General features: G+C 47.0%; 1 protein-coding gene across 6 annotated transcripts in view; it reads left to right on the forward strand.

Moving 5' to 3' along the window:
- LOC112262066 (protein quaking-A) overlaps positions 1-17,890 on the forward strand; it is a 147,300-nt gene that overhangs the window by 68,682 nt on the left and 60,728 nt on the right. For all 6 annotated transcript variants that reach the window (XM_042330170.1, XM_042330173.1, XM_042330169.1 and 3 more), the window contains exon 3: positions 14,200-14,316. In XM_042330170.1, coding sequence (XP_042186104.1) covers positions 14,200-14,316 — 117 coding nt within the window. The remainder of the gene's footprint in view (positions 1-14,199; positions 14,317-17,890) is intronic.

The raw sequence follows: 17,890 nt of genomic DNA on the forward strand, positions 1-17,890 counted from the left end.
CCACATTTCACTACATACTTCACTACACATTCCACACTTCACTACATACTTCACTACACATTCCACATTTCACTACATACTTCACTACACATTCCACATTTCACTACATACTTCACTACACATTCCACATTTCACTACATACTTCACTACACATTCCACATTTCACTACATACTTCACACATTCCACATTTCACTACATACTTCACTACACATTCCACATTTCACTACATACTTCACATTCCACATTTCACTACATACTTCACTACACATTTCACTACATACTTCACTACACATTCCACATTTCACTACATACTTCACTACACATTCCACATTTCACTACATACTTCACTACACATTCCACATTTCACTACATACTTCACTACACATTCCACATTTCACTACATACTTCACTACACATTTCATTTCACTACATACTTCACTACACATTCCACATTTCACTACATACTTCACCACACATTCCACATTTCACTACATACTTCTCTACACATTCCACACTTCACTACATACTTCACTACACATTCCACATTTCACTACATACTTCACTACACATTCCACACTTCACTACATACTTCACTACACATTCCACATTTCACTACATACTTCACTACACATTCCACATTTCACTACATACTTCACTACACATTCCACATTTCACTACATACTTCACTACACATTCCTACATTTCACACATACATACTTCACTACATACTCCACATTTCACTACATACTTCACTACACATTTCACACATACTTCACTACACATTCCACATTTCACTACATACTTCACTACACATTCACATTTCACTACATACTTCACTACACATTCCACTACATTTCACTACATACTTCACTACACACTTCCACACTTTCACTACATACTTCACATTCCACATTTCACTACATACTTCACTACACATTCCACATTTCACTACATACTTCACTACACATTCCACATTTCACTACATACTTCACTACACATTCCACATTCACTACATACTTCACTACACATTCCACATTTCACTACATACTTCACTACATTCCACATTTCACTACATACTTCACTACACATTCCACATTTCACTACATACTTCACTACTACACATTCTACATACTTCACTACACATTCCACATTTCACTACATACTTCACTATTCCACATTTCACTACATACTTCACATTCCACATTTCACTACATACTTCACTACACATTCCACATTTCACTACATACTTCACTACACATTTCACTACATACTTCTCTACACATTTCACTACATACTTCACTACACATTCCACATTTCACTACATACTTCACTACACATTCCACATTTCACTACATACTTCACTACACATTCCACATTTCACTACATACTTCACTACACATTCCACATTTCACTACATACTTCACTACACATTCCACACTTCACTACATACTTCACATTCCACATTTCACTATATACTTCACTACACATTCCACATTTCACTACATACTTCACATTCCACATTTCACTACATACTTCACTACACATTCCACATTTCACTACACATTCCACATTTCACTGCATACTTCACTACACATTCCACATTTCACTACATACTTCTCTACATATTTCACTACATACTTCACTACACATTCCACATTTCACTACATACTTCTCTACACATTCCACACTTCACTACATACTTCACTACACTACACATTTCACTACATACTTCACTACACATTCCACATTTCACTACATACTTCACTACACATTCCACATTTCACTACATACTTCACTACACATTCCACATTTCACTACATACTTCTCTACACATTCCACACTTCACTACATACTTCACTACACTACACATTTCACTACATACTTCACTACACTACACATTTCACTTCACTACAAGCTGCAGGGGCTAGCTAGTGTGATGGGACAGTCACACTCACCCCCTGTATTCCCCAAGTCAGCACAAATGTTGACTCCCTCTGGTATTTTCTGGTAGTTTTTGCCCATCCGTCTTTCTGTCTGTCACATGCAGGGCTGAAGAGCACCAATCCAGCCTCACCTTTTTACTTGGAAGTTTACTTGAAGTGTGACCTTTTCAGTGCCCATCCGTGACTAGTGCTCGTCAAGGGTCAGTGGTAGAAGTGTGAAATGGGACCCAGGAGGGAGAGTGAGCGAGTGGGTGGTAGGCTGTCTGGTGTGCTGGCCTCAGGCCGGGCTGGGCCCTCTACAGAGAAAGTAATTAAGCGAGCCCCCGTGGGGGGGGCATGTCATTATTCAACAGATTGGAACGGATCTCCAAGCCCCCAGAAGTCATTAGGCTACACATCACACTAATGGATCTGAAGATGATCTGGGCTGGTAGGGACAGATTGAATAGGTCATTTTATTAAATGGAGATACAGTTGATGGCCATTTCTCATGATGAGGATGGTGATGAAGGTTGTAGAGAAGGTGTACTGTACGTAAAGATTATGATCAGTCACTGCCCAAAACATGATCCAAGTCTAGGTAGAGTGGGTTAGGTTTTAGTGGTCAGAGAAGGCCTGATGAAAAGAGATCATGGTGAATTTACATCCTGATTCGCCCCCTTGTCCTCAGTATGTATGGCTCCTGTGGTGTAGACTAGAGAATATGTATGGCTCCTGTGGTGTAGACTAGAGAATATGTATGGTTCCTGTGGTGTAGACTAGAGAATATGTATGGCTCCTGTGGTGTAGACTAGAGAATATGTATGGTTCCTGTGGTGTAGACTAGAGAATATGTATGGCTCCTGTGGTGTAGACTAGAGAATATGTATGTTTCCTGTGGTGAGGGACTGGGGCGACAGAGACACAGTGATGGACCTATGGAGGGAGAGAGGGACTGGGGCAACATACACAGTAATGGACCTATGGAGAGAGAGAGAGGGACTGGGGCAACATACACAGTGATGGACCTGGACCTGATGGACCTATGGAGAGAGAGGGGACTGGGGCAACAGACACAGTAATGGACCTATGGAGAGAGAGAGGGACTGGTGCGACAGAGACACAGTGATGGACCTATGGAGAGAGAGGGACTGGGGCAACAGAGACACAGTGATGGACCTATGGAGAGAGGGGACTGGGGCAACAGAGACACAGTGATGGACCTATGGAGAGAGAGGGGACTGGGGAGAGACAGAGACACAGTGATGGACCTATGGAGAGAGAGAGGGACTGGGGCAACAGAGACACAGTGATGGACCTATGGAGAGAGAGGGACTGGGGCAACAGAGACACAGTGATGGACCTATGGAGAGAGAGGAGGATGGACTGGTGGACAGACAGAGACAGTGATGGACCTAGGAGAGAGAGGGACTGGGGCACACAGTGATGGACCTAGGAGAGAGGGGACTGGGGCAACAGAGACACAGTGATGGACCTATGGAGAGAGAGGGACTGGGGCAACAGAGACACAGTGATGGACCTATGGAGAGAGAGGGACTGGGGCAACAGAGACACAGTGATGGACCTATGGAGAGAGAGGGACTGGGGCAACAGAGACACAGTGATGGACCTATGGAGAGAGAGGGACTGGGGCAACAGAGACACAGTGATGGACCTATGGAGAGAGAGGGACTGGGGCAACAGAGACACAGTGATGGACCTGGAGAGGAGAGGGGCAGAGGGACTGGGGCTGGGGCAACAGAGACACAGTGATGGACCTATGGAGAGAGAGGGACTGGGGCAACAGAGACACAGTGATGGACCTTGGAGAGAGAGGGAGAGAGTGAGGACTGGGGAGAGGGACAACAGAGACACAGTGATGGACCTATGGAGAGAGAGGGACTGGGGCAACAGAGACACAGTGATGGACCTATGGAGAGAGAGGGACTGGGGCAACAGAGACACAGTGATGGACCTGTGGAGAGAGAGGGACTGGGGCAACAGAGACACAGTGATGGACCTGGAGAGGAGAGAGAGACACAGGACTGGGGCAGAGACACAGTGATGGACCTATGGAGAGAGAGGGCCTGGGGCAACAGAGAGACAGTGATGGACCTATGGAGAGAGAGAGGGACTGGGGCGACAGAGACACAGTGATGGACCTGTGGAGAGAGAGGGACTGGGGTGACAGACACAGTGATGGACCTGTGGAGAGAGACAGGGACTGGGGCGACAGAGACATGACTCAGGAGTCACTCCTCATCCCAACCACCATCCTGATTGCGATCAGCACAATCATTCACTTACGATCCCTCGGCCTACACACACACCCCCCTGATAAGCGCTCTCTCACTCCCAATCTACTTGCCCTTCACCCATGCACACGCGCCCTTCACCCATGCACACGCGCCCTTCACCCATGCACACGCGCCTTTCACCCATGCACACGCGCCCTTCACCCATGCACACGCGCCCTTCACCCATGCACACGCGCCCTTCACCCATGCACACGCGCCCTTCACCCATGCACACGCACCCTTCACCCATGCACACGCATGCACCTTCACCCATGCACACGCACCCTTCACCCATGCACACGCACCCTTCACCCATGCACACGCACCCTTCACCCATGCACACGCACCCTTCACCCATGCACACGCACCCTTCACCCATGCACACGCACCCTTCACCCATGCACACGCACCCTTCACCCATGCACACGCACCCTTCACCCATGCACACGCCCCTTCACCCATGCACACGCACCCTTCACCCATGCACACGCACCCTTCAACCATGCACCCTTCACCCATGCACACACACCCTTCATCCATGCACCCTTCACCCATGCACACGCACACGCACCCTTCACCCATGCACACGTAACCTTCACTCACGCACACGTAACCTTCACTCACGCACACGTAACCTTCACTCACAAATACACCCATGACTGCCTGTAACAATCTACACACTAAAGTCCTACCAGTCCCACATACTTCTACAGTGTAATATTCCATTGACTAAAAGTCATTGTGTCTTGAAAACCGTTTTAAATCTGTTCAACGGTATCCAAGACGCCTTTTTGTTCAGACAGTGTTTTGATTTGTTCCTGTTTAGCTCTGCAAGCATGGTCTGTCAATGTAGTATTATATTATATTACCCCAACTGACAAGTCTTATTGTGACTCCTCCTCTCTGCGATGTGATTGGTCTGTAATGTCTACATGCTCTGCTCTGTGGCATATTGGGATTTCTCCCCCACTTTTGCATATTTACAGTCCATGAATTCTGACCTCTGCACCAAGCTGATCCTCTATTTTCCTCCACCCACTTCCTCCGCTGCAACCCCAAATAAACCCCACAAACAAAATTGTCAAAGGCAACCAGATTAGGCGCTAAATGCTGGGATGTGCTAAGAGGGAAGCATTGAAGTCTTCCCTTGAGCTTTGATGTGAAAATGTCAAGTCTAGAATTAAGTCTCATTGCCCCCTCTACTCTCATCCCACCACCCCTCTACTCTCATCCCACCACCCCTCTACTCTCATGCCACCACCCCTCTACTCTCATGCCACCACCCCTCTACTCTCATGCCACCACCCCTCTACTCTCATCCCACCACCCCTCTACTCTCATCCCACCACCCCTCTACTCTCATCCCACCACCCCTCTACTCTCATGCCACCACCCCTCTACTCTCATCCCACCACCCCTCTACTCTCATCCCACCACCCCTCTACTCTCATCCCACCACCCCTCTACTCTCATCCCACCACCCCTCTACTCTCCATCCCACCACCCCTCTACTCTCATCCCACCACCCCTCTACTCTCATCCCACCACCCCTCTACTCTCATCCCACCACCCCTCTACTCTCATCCCACCACCTTCTCCTCTCATCCCACCACCTTCTCCACTCATCCCACCTCTCCATCCCATCTCCTCTCATCCCACCTCTCCATCCCATCTCCTCTCATCCCACCACCCCTCTCCTCTCATCCCACCACCCCTCTCCTCTCATCCCACCACCCCTCTCCTCTCATCCCACCACCCCTCTCCTCTCATCCCACCACCTCTCCTCTCATCCTACCACCCCTCCTCTCATCCCACCACCCCTCCTCTCATCCCACCACCCCTCCTCTCATCCCACCACCCCTCCTCTCATCCCACCACCCCTCTACTCTCATCCCACCACCCCTCTACTCTCATCCCACCACCCCTCTACTCTCATCCCACCACCTTCTCCTCTCATCCCACCACCTTCTCCACTCATCCCACCTCTCCATCCCATCTCCTCTCATCCCACCTCTCCATCCCATCTCCTCTCATCCCACCACCCCTCCTCTCATCCCACCACCCCTCCTCTCATCCCACCACCTCTCTCCTCTCCTCCTCTCATCCCACCACCCCTCCTCTCATCCCACCACCCCTCCTCTCATCCCACCACCCCTCCTCTCATCCCACCACCCCTCTCCTCTCATCCCACCACCCCTCTCCTCTCATCCCACCACTCCTCTCCTCTCATCCCACCACTCCTCTCATCCCACCACCCCTCTTCTCTCATCCCACATCCCTCTCCTCTCATCCCACATCCCTCTCCTCTCCATCCCACATCCCTCTCCTCTCCATCCCACCACCCCTCTCATCCCACCTCTCCTCTCCTCTCATCCCACCACCCCTCTCATCCCACCACCCCTCTCCTCTCATCCCACATCCCTCTCCTCCCTACAATATTTTCTTATTTTAAAGGTATTCTACTCCTATCCCACCTCCCATCCCACCTCCTATCCCTACTCCTATCCCACCTCCCATCCCTACTCCTATCCCACCTCCCATCCCTACTCCTATCCCACCTCTTATCCCTACTCCCATCCCACCTCCCATCCCTACTCCTATCCCACCTCCCATCCCTACTCCTATCCCACCTCCCATCCCGACTCCCATCCCACCTCCTATCCCTACTCCTATCCTACCTCCTATCCCACCTCCTATCCCGACTCCCATCCCACCTCCTATCCCACCTCCTATCCCTACTCCCATTCCACCTCCCATCCCACCTCCTATCCCTACTCCTATCCTACCTCCTATCCCACCTCCTATCCCTACCTCCTATCCTACCTCCTATCCCTACTCCTATCCCACCTCCTATCCCTACCTCCTATCCTACCTCCTATCCCTACTCCCATCCCACCTCCTATCCCTACTCCCATCCCACCTCCTATCCCGACTCCCATCCCACCTTCCATCCCACCTCCTATCCCTACTCCCATCCCACCTCCCATCCCACCTCCTATCCCTACTCCTATCCCTACCTCCTATCCCTACCTCCTATCCCTACCTCCTATCCCTACCTCCTATCCCTACCTCCTATCCTACCTCCTATCCCTACTCCTATCCTACCTCCTATCCCTACTCCTATCCTACCTCATATCCCTACCTCCTATCCCTACTCCTATCCTACCTCCTATCCCTACTCCTATCCTACCTCCTATCCCTATGCCTATCCTACCTCCTATGCCTATCCTACCTCCTATCCCTATGCCTATCCTACCTCCTATCCCTACTCCTGGGCCCAGGTTAGAGAACGAGACAGGCCTGACGGGCCCAGGGCTCAGGTTAGAGAACGAGACAGGCCTGACGGGCCCAGGGCTCAGGTTAGAGAACGAGAACAGGCCTGACGGGCCCAGGGCCCAGGTTAGAGAATGAGAACAGGCCTGACGGGACCAGGGCTTAGGTTAGAGAACGAGAACAGGCCTGACGGGCCCAGACACTGCATTACTTGGATGTTAATTAGTGATGGGCAGGGGCATCGCCCTTTCTCCAATATCTCACTCTCTGTCTGTGTGTGTCTCTCTGTGTGTCTGTCTGTGGGGGAGCTTTATTGGCATGGGAAACAAGTGTTTGCCAAGTAAAAAAATAAAACAAAAACAAAGCTAATTAAACGAAGACCAAAACACAGACATTAACAGTAAACATGACCAAAACACAGACATTAACAGTAAACATGACCAAAACACAGACATTAACAGTAAACATTACACACATTCTTTGTGGATCTGTGTAATCTGAGAGAAATATGTCTCTAATATGGTCATACATTTGTCAGGAGGTTAGGAAGTGCAGTTCAGTTTCCACCTCATTTTGTGGGCAGTTTTGTGGGCAGTGTGCACATAGCTTGTCTTCTCTCTGCTACGGCTACCTCTCTCAATAGCAAGGCTATGCTCACTGAGTCTGTACATACAATAGTCAAGGAGTTTCTTCATTTTGGGTCAGTCACAGAAGTCAGGTATTCCAAACTGTCACCTGGGAGACGGTGTGTAGTAAGGGAGGAGCTCTGCCAACTCTCTCGCGCGTCTCTCCCAAAGATGCTCTGTTACCTCTGCCAACTCTCTCTCGCATCTCTCCCAGATGCTCTGTTACCTCTGCCAACTCTCTCTCGCGTCTCTCCCAGATGCTCTGTTACCTCTGCCAACTCTCTCTCGCGTCTCTCCCAGATGCTCTGTTACCTCTGCGAACTCTCTCTCGCGTCTCTCCCAGATGCTCTGTTACCTCTGCCAACTCTCTCTCGCGTCTCTCCCAGATGCTCTGTTACCTCTGCCAACTCTCTCTCACGTCTCTCCCAGATGCTCTGTTACCTCTGCCAACTCTCTCTCGCGTCTCTCCCAGATGCTCTGTTACCTCTGCCAACTCTCTCTCGCGTCTCTCCCAGATGCTCTGTTACCTCTGCGAACTGACTCCTGGCTGCATCCCTTATGCCTCGTAATGACATCATTACTAGTTTGAGACGGTACACACTTTTATAAAAGCTCCTTCTATGCAAATGTTGTTGATCAATACAATAAAATAAGTCCCAAAAAAAGACTAATCTGTAGCCCCGTGAAATCTGCCAAAACAAGCTGGATAACTCGATGCATTCATCTCCCCTGGCCTAGGCTACTTCCTGATTTACCCAGTTTGTTAATAGAGATTTTCCTTTCAAATAAATGATTACCATTATGTAGTTTGATTGGTGAAAAGTATAATTAATTGATTTAATGCGTAAATGGCTATCTCTGAAAAATGGACGTGTAATGTAATGCTATTGAACTCTAAAAGATACCCAACGATTGAACAGACCAGTAGCTGAGTTTGTCTGGATCTGGTGTGCTTTGGAGGTCACTTCTGCTGGGTGGAGTGTTCCAGTCGGCCAATCATGTCTCCGAGAGATGTCTACAGCGCATGGGCATAGGTTGTAATCATGTTCTGCATATGTAAATATGTTACAATAGACCACATACTCTCGTCTCCCCTGGTAAGAGGAACGGGGCCAATATTTGAGCTGTGGCATAATAGCCCCGGGTGCCTGAACGATTGGTGGGAAATATGTCACCACTCAGTGCGGTGCCTGAGGTAGACACGTTTCCTGTTGCACTCACGTCTTACTGTATGAAAAAGGAAGTGTTGCTCATTTACAATCCTCTAGTGACAACTCGATTTTCATATTCTTTGTGCTTATCCCTTCTAAGCCCCCCAATACACTCGGAGACCCTTCGCCATGATCTAATTTCCACTTCCTTTCCCATCCAGAGCTGCGGTTGAGGCAAACAAACATTTGCACATTGTATACTTCCTTAAAGCTTTTGGTAGAGCCCCGGTAACCCGCCTGCTCCCTGCCTCAGAGCCCAGGGGAGCCAGTCAACTTCAGAGTGAAGAGTAGGGCGTCGGCAAGGAGTTTCTCTCAGTGCCCCCGGGCTGGCCCCCCTCCGCCTGCCGAGTGCCGATAACAGGGGTGTAAACAAAGCCCCTTTAATGTCACTAAGCCTCCTTCCTGGGAGGCCCTCTGAGGTGGGGGCCGGGGCAGGGCGGATGGAGGTGGATGGGGCGGCTGTGTGCGTGTCGATTCGCAAGGGTTTGAGGAAACTGAGATAAAAGTTTGGGAGAGAAAAAAACTGGCGGCGAAAAGGTCCCAGTGTCTCTAATCTCCTAATGCCTTAAATGAGGAAAGGGAATTGGTTGCTCAGAGAACGGGTCTCCGCTGAGAGAGAGAGAGCCGGCGGAGAGTTCTTGTCGAGTTTGCAAAAATAAATAAATCGTTTATGCATGCATTTCATTCAACAGATAAAGAACGAGACGGATGAGTTTGGGTCAGAACAGAGGTGGAGGAATGGGAATTCATATCCTGAATTTGTAATTTGTACAGTTAGTGCTGGTTATGTTAAAGCACTTTCTCTCCGGTGAATCAGAATGGATGCTGATTATATGGTTGGTTAGCCAGCCTGGCTGTTGAAGCTGCTCATATTCACCATGCTGTAACTAGATGTCTATTTCTAGTACTGCCCTGTGGCCATAGCTACCCGTTATCAGCCATGTTTGATCGTTGAACTGGCAGAATTGTGACAGACATGCACACATACTCAAAAACAAGCTGTCTGTTATAGCGATTCCATGCACGTCATCAGACTCACTCAGGTCAAGTGACTCTTTCTGCCGAAGTCTTCATGTGTCTGGAGTTCCTAGCAAGTCTGTTCTCTGAAAGAGGACAACATGTTTGGCTTTGTATTGTTTTATACATGCCAATGGTTTATGATTGGTGGTCCTCCTTTTAACTGTCCTCAGCACCTTCGCTGCAGGATGAAGACCTGATCTAGTGCTTGTTGCAGGTTAGAGATGATCTGGGACATGGAGAACAATAAGGGGTGATGAGAGGGGGTTCTGTTGCAACTTCTCATGGGGACAGTTCTTAGCTCTGTTTGAATTGTAGTTTGAAATCAAATCCCTCGTTGATCAAAGCGTTGCTTTTTCCTCTCTTCTATTGAATGTTTTGATGGGGCTGGTATTTCTGTCCCGGATGTTTAATGTGGCACTGCGTTGGCTGACATTTTGAGCCGCGTGGATTTTTCCTGGAGTAGAGAGCGTGTTGACGGCTCAGCCAGACATCGCCAAACATGGCTGCCGCCCACTCCCCTCTTAAGAATAGATATATTCCCCCAGTCCCTTCACGACCCTATGTCCTTGAACCACTCCTATCACCACCCATATCATGCATGTCAAAGGCAGAGTATTTAGAGCCACTGGAAAAACTGTCTCAACTTTGGGAGAAGGGACATTGCCCCCTGCTATCCTGCCCCTTCTGGCAGTAATTACTGTCTTGTTCCAGTATTCAAATGAGCAATTTCCCTACGTTCCTGCAAGCCCCTGCTCTGTCATGTACGATCAGCATCAACATATTCATGGCCAGGGAGAATTCACTTCTCTTTCTTATCTGCCTGAGAGCAGTTGCACAGAGATATTTTATTATTTATGTCCATATCAGTATAGGAAGTCCTTTCATAACCAAGACTCTCCTCAGATGCGGTTTACAGATGCTAGTGTAGGTCTTCTCTGGCTGTATCTTGACATCAACATATAGCCGGGTAATTGGCTGGCAAATTATAGTATTCCAGAAAAGCATTAATTGTGCCACTGGCTGGGGTTGGATTAACACTGAGTATATCTGACCTTAAATAGCCATTTATCCTTGTTGACAGATGGTGTGAAGAAGTATCTTGCCTCAGAAAGACTCTGGCCAGTTGAGCTATTTTTTAAAAATCTTATGACGGTGAGTAAGGTTGCTAGCTAGCTGTAGAGGTTATGCTTCACCCAGACACCTGGCCCCTGTCGCCTTCAAGTGTCTCTGAGCTCTTGCTTGTGATGTCAGACTGCTGGCTGATGGAGGAAACCCTATGGGTAGAGACTGTGCCTGGGAGCTGGGTCCTCTTCTCTCATCTGCTGCTTCCACCGTGATGGAGACTGACAGTTTGCTCCTCCTCTGCCTAAAATCCTTGCTAGATACGCTACTGTGTGACCAAAGACAGGACAGGAGGACACGTGCCCCCCCCCGATGCCTTGCCATCACACTACCCCCTCACCACTGTAGTGACCAGAGTTCACCAAACAGACGTTGGCCTAGCCTGCCCTCTTGTCTACCCGAGCTCCATAGTAACAGTAACGTCAACCACAGGGAAACGGAAGGGTCTGGAACTCTTACACGTCACCTCGCATAGCTTAGCACTCTGTGTACGGTAAACAAACCCTGTTCACCATTCAACCACCCTCCCCTTCCCTCTTTCACCATTCTTATGTTTTTAGTTTGCTGAATAATGTTGGATTATTTTGACCCCCCCAACGTAGTTCCATTTATATTTTCCCCTCGAGGAAAAAAGAACATTTTTTTTCAGCTTGCATTCTGGTGATCCTGGTCTCAGTCCGGTGCCGTAATTTTGGCTCGGCAGCAGGTTGCACTGCTGGGAACACCAGGGACTCGTACATGTGAACTTGAAATCCTTCTGTTTTTTTTTATTAGGCCAGCAAAAATAATCTTAATCTCACATGTTTACCTGTCGTCTGGAATCTGCTGTCATGGCAGCAATGAGCCAATATCACGTGTCCCATGGAATGAAAGCTGAGGGATCAACATAATGAAATAAACCACACCAGGAGACCAGTTTTGAATTCTGGGGTAAAAATATATTGGAGGGTGTAGTTGCCCATTCATTTCAATTGCGCACCTCAAGAGACTGGTGTCTGGCTAGTGGTGTTTCTGTGCTGCAGCACCATAGTAATCACCAGGGTTAATACAAACTACCATGATATCATTCTGCCTGCCAGGGTTAATACAAACCACCATGATATCATTCTGCCTGCCAGGGTTAATACAAACCACCATGATATCATTCTGCCAGGGTTAATACAAACCACCATGATATCATTCTGCCTGCCAGGGTTAATACAAACCACCATGATATCATTCTGCCTGCCAGGGTTAATACAAACCACCATGATATCATTCTGCCTGCCAGGGTTAATACAAACCACCATGATATCATTCTGCCTGCCAGGGTTAATGCAAACCACCATGATATCATTCTGCAAGGGTTAATACAAACCTCCGTGATATCATTCTGCCTGCCAGGGTTAATACAAACCACCATGATATCATTCTGCCTGCCAGGGTTAATACAAACCACCATGATATCATTCTGCCTGCCAGGTCTAATACAAACCACCATGATATCATTCTGCCAGGGTGAATACAAACCACCATGATATCATTCTGCCTGCCAGGGTCAATACAAACCACCATGATATCATTCTGCCAGGGTGAATACAAACCACCATGATATCATTCTGCCTGCCAGGGTTAATACAAACCACCATGATATCATTCTGCCTGCCAGGGTTAATACAAACCACCATGATATCATTCTGCCTGATATCCAGGGTTAATACAAACCACCATGATATCATTCTGCCTGCCAGGTCTAATACAAACCACCATGATATCATTCTGCCTGCCAGGTCTAATACAAACCACCATGATATCATTCTGCCTGCCAGGTCTAATACAAACCACCATGATATCATTCTGCCAGGGTTAATACAAACCACCATGATATCATTCTGCCAGGGTTAATACAAACCACCATGATATCATTCTGCCTGCCAGGGTTAATACAAACCACCATGATATCATTCTGCCTGCCAGGGTTAATACAAACCACCATGATATCATTCTGCCTGCCAGGGTTAATACAAACCACCATGATATCATTCTGCCTGCCAGGGTTAATACAAACCACCATGATATCATTCTGCCTGCCAGGGTTAATACAAACCACCATGATATCATTCTGCCAGGGTTAATACAAACCACCATGATATCATTCTGCCAAGTAAGTCGACTTTGCAGTTTATATTTTAATTGGGAATGTTTTATGGGAACGCCTTTAGAAGTGACTGTTTTGGCATCGCCAACTGGCTACACGAAGTGGTCGACAAATCATTCCCATGCCGTAACTTCAGAAGGTGCAAGGTTGCAAGAAATACCAATGACTGTTGCGTTCTTTACGTAAGGCTAAGGAACTGAAGAAAAAAAACTGTTCCCAAATGCTCAGTGTGACCAACCGCCAACAGGCTTGTAAAAAATGTACATTTGAATTATTTAGCAGACTTGTAGTAGTGAGAGCATACATTTTCAAACCAGTCCCCCGTGGGAATCGAACCCACAACCCAGGCGTTGCAAGCACCATGCTCTACCAACTGAGCCAATGACTAAATCTATCCGCGGGTGTTCCTTTCAGGCCCTGATCATGTGATTAAGATAAGTAGGCTATCACAGGACAATAATTCATAGTGTTGTATGTTTCATTTTCATTGTGGCCTGATTATCTACACTGCAGTCTGAATGTGAAATACTCTTTTTTTTTAAATCCTGAATGATAATATTTGATTCCCCATCTCCCTGTCTTCTCTGTAGTATAACTTCGTGGGCAGAATCCTGGGGCCTCGTGGACTCACCGCCAAGCAGCTGGAAGCGGAGACTGGATGTAAAATCATGGTGCGAGGCAAGAGCTCCATGAGGGACAGAAAGAAGGTGAGCTCATTGGTTTATTTTCTCTCTCTCTCTCTACCCCCCTGCTGCGTTTTCACTCCATTTTTCACAACAACAAAAAAGCCTCTGATTTTAAGACCCACTTCTAATTGCCTCGTATTAAAAAGCCTCTGATTTTAAGACCCACTTCTAATTGCCTCGTATTAAAAAGCCTCTGATTTTAAGACCCACTTCTAATTGCCTCGTATTAAAAAGCCTCTGATTTTAAGACCCACTTCTAATTGCCTCGTATTAAAAAGCCTCTGATTTTAAGACCCACTTCTAATTGCCTCGTATTAAAAAGCCTCTGATTTTAAGACCCACTTCTAATTGCCTCGTATTAAAAAGCCTCTGATTTTAAGACCCACTTCTAATTGCCTCGTATTAAAAAGCCTCTGATTTTAAGACCCACTTCTAATTGCCTCGTATTAAAAAATTGCCTCGTAAAAAAGCCTCTGATTTTAAGACCCACTTCTAATTGCCTCGTATTAAAAAGCCTCTGATTTTAAGACCCACTACTAATAGCCTCGTATTAAAAAGCCTCTGATTTTAAGACCCACTACTAATAGCCTCGTATTAAAAAGCCTCTGATTTTAAGACCCACTTCTAATTGCCTCGTATTAAAAAGCCTCTGATTTTAAGACCCACTTCTAATTGCCTCGTATTAAAAAGCCTATTTAGATTTCTTACTCCGCGTGGAGAAGTAAACATTTTACTATAGCCCCACCAGCTATCAGTGTAATATACAAACATAACCTACATAAAACGTAAGAAAGCCAAGACTCTGTTCTGGAAAGCTAAGTGGGAAGTGACCTCTGAAGTGACAGTGGTAGGCCTGTGCCAAGGGCTCTTTTCTGGGCCGCAGTGATGTGTTGATTTCTGAAAGGCCACCGATGTCACAGTGGTGGCAGTCAAAGATGGCCGCCTGCATCTTCTCAGAATCCCAGGATGTATGTCGGCCACCCAACTAGACAAAGGGTCAAACATAACATTGGACTGATCATTGGTAGCATATAGTGGTTACTTGTATTGTGTAGTTCTGATCTATCCACCATGGAATCTGTCACTTTTCCTCTTTATAGATATTTCAGAGATGACATTTTTGAAGCGAATGCCAGCCATTTCCACAACGCCTTTCAAAACATATGCAGGTGCTTTGACAATGCGACAACACATTATTTTAAAGCCAGACATGCTCATTTACTTTTACTTTTTAGTCATTTAGCAGAAGCTCTTTACAGAAAGACTTACAGGAGCAATTAGGGTTAGGTGCCTTGCTCCAGGGCAGATAAACCGATTCTTCCACCTAGTCATATTAGGGATTCAAACCAGCGACCTTTTGGTTACTGGCCCAACGTTCTTAACCGCTATGCTACCTGCGGTTCGGTTCCTCTCCCCCCTCAGTGTAGTTAATTTCTCAGGCAGCAGATATCCATTCCGGTGTATTTGCACAAGTAAGGTGGGAGAAATGTACGTTATCCCCTCCATGAGGGACCCGCCTGGACAGAGGATGCAGCAGAAAGCATCGGCAGAATGTCCAAAGATTCCCACCGGAGCCTCGATCTGCTTTCTAGATACAGGGGTGGGTTCTCTTTCTATACCACCACCGTCATTCTTGGCTTCATTTTTTGTATTTCTCTTCATCTCCTTTGGAGTTTGTTCATTATCACAGCACTGCTTAGTTTTCTTTTTTGCTTGTTCCATCTTTTAGAATTAGATTAAGTGGGCGTTAGGTTTCATACACCTCATTTAGAAGCATGGCTCGCCCCGAAGACTACTCCTCTCGGCTCATTTATTTTATCTCTGATTACTTTTATAATCTTAAGGCTTGATGACCCAGGGTATCTTATTTTCCTTCATTTGTCTCTCCATGGCCCTGAGACCTGTCCAACGCTCGCTGCAATTATAGGCCTATAAACGGACCAGCAGTTTTAACTGCTTCTAATAAATACGAGTCTGAAAAATACGATGCTTTTAAGAGCATGTCATATAAAAAGGGGAATAACAAAAGATAAAAAATATAGATTGTGCCACCTCGTAAGTTTCAGAGGCAAAATGTACGGGCTCAACCAGGACTGAGAATGGGGTAGGTATGGGAGGCGGTGGGGGCATTACTGCAGATAAGAATGGGTTCTCAATCAACTTACCTGGTAAAATAAGTGTAAAATGGACAAATATGAATAAATGAAACATCCACCTCTCATTGTCACCCCCCCCCAGCACTGAAGCCAACAGTAACACTCAGGAGAGAGTTCCTACCACATAACCAGGAACCTCTGTCTCTCTTCCTCACCTCGGTCAGTCAGTCTGTCTGTAGTTTCCCTCCCTGAACCTCCTTGTGTTCTCCCTGACTTCCCTGGAAGAGAGGAGTAGAGAGGGGGGGGGGTGTAATGCAGTCTTTTATTCAGGAGCTACTGTTTTTCAGCTCTCAATAATTCAGTTTGCAGCTCCCTCCAGGGGCTTGCCCAGCCCGCCGGTGGCTGGAGCAGTGGAGTAAGGGGGGGTGTAGTAGAGGAAGAGGGGGGGTAGAGGAAGATGGGTAGGCATGTGATAAATGGACTCCACAGTATGGAGAACGTAGACAGACGGGGGGGATTTGACGTGAGACAAATGGAGGTAGAGTCGTGGCTGCAGGTGACGCCGCTGGGCTGTTGGTGGTCTCTGTGGCTTATTCATGGACCTCTGGTTCTGGTGGATGCCTGTGTCACAGGTCTGTGTGTAACCTTGAACGAGAGGTGTCTTATGGAATACATAGACTCTGGCTATACACATAGGGCAGCATCTATTTAAAGGTGTTCAAACAACTACTAAGTAAAAGATCACTAAAATACAGTCAAGTCAATTTGAAGTGTGACCCAACTAGACAAAAACATTCTGAGGCTGAACATGTTGACCTCGGGTGGTGTTCGAAAGAAGACCGATTTAGGTAATTGCTCACTTGATTGCGTTGCCTTTTTTAAAAAGGTACAGGCTAAGCTTAACGTCCGTTCTCAATAACAAGGCACCTCTTATTGTGTGAACAGTCAAGTCATCTTAAGTCACCTCTGTTCCCTCCACGTCACCATCGTTGATGTGGCAGTGCAGATGGAATAGGAACAGACAGGGGGGACAAACACAGGATAATAACCTGTCCCTGGGATGATGCTTTGTCCTCTGATCAAATGAGGCCTAAATCAGGGAGGGACTCCTCAGGAAATACACGCTGGAGACCTTGTGTTCACACGACTACGATCACAGCACAACTCCTAAAGAACTGCTTCAAGGTGGCTGTAAAAACGGCAGCTCTTTCTGTGTAAATAATACATTTTAAAAAATGGATTTCAGGGCTTAGTTTGTAGTTTCTTCTAACCAGGTCTTCACTGCAATGGCCTTTCTGTGTGGAGGCAAGTCTCTGCTGAATCTGCAAGGGAAGTGTTCCATCCAAGGGGAACCGTCAGTGGCAAAGACCCAGAACTTCAACATCTGGCACCAGCTCTGACTCTGGTTCAGCTCTCTAGATTTAATGCTCGAGACATTAACTGTATTTGGCAATTGATAGGTTGATGTCTGATTGCACATTTGACACAAGCTTTTACAT

Source organism: Oncorhynchus tshawytscha, linkage group LG11, assembly GCF_018296145.1.
Source record: "Oncorhynchus tshawytscha isolate Ot180627B linkage group LG11, Otsh_v2.0, whole genome shotgun sequence".
Lineage (NCBI taxonomy): Eukaryota > Metazoa > Chordata > Actinopteri > Salmoniformes > Salmonidae > Oncorhynchus > Oncorhynchus tshawytscha.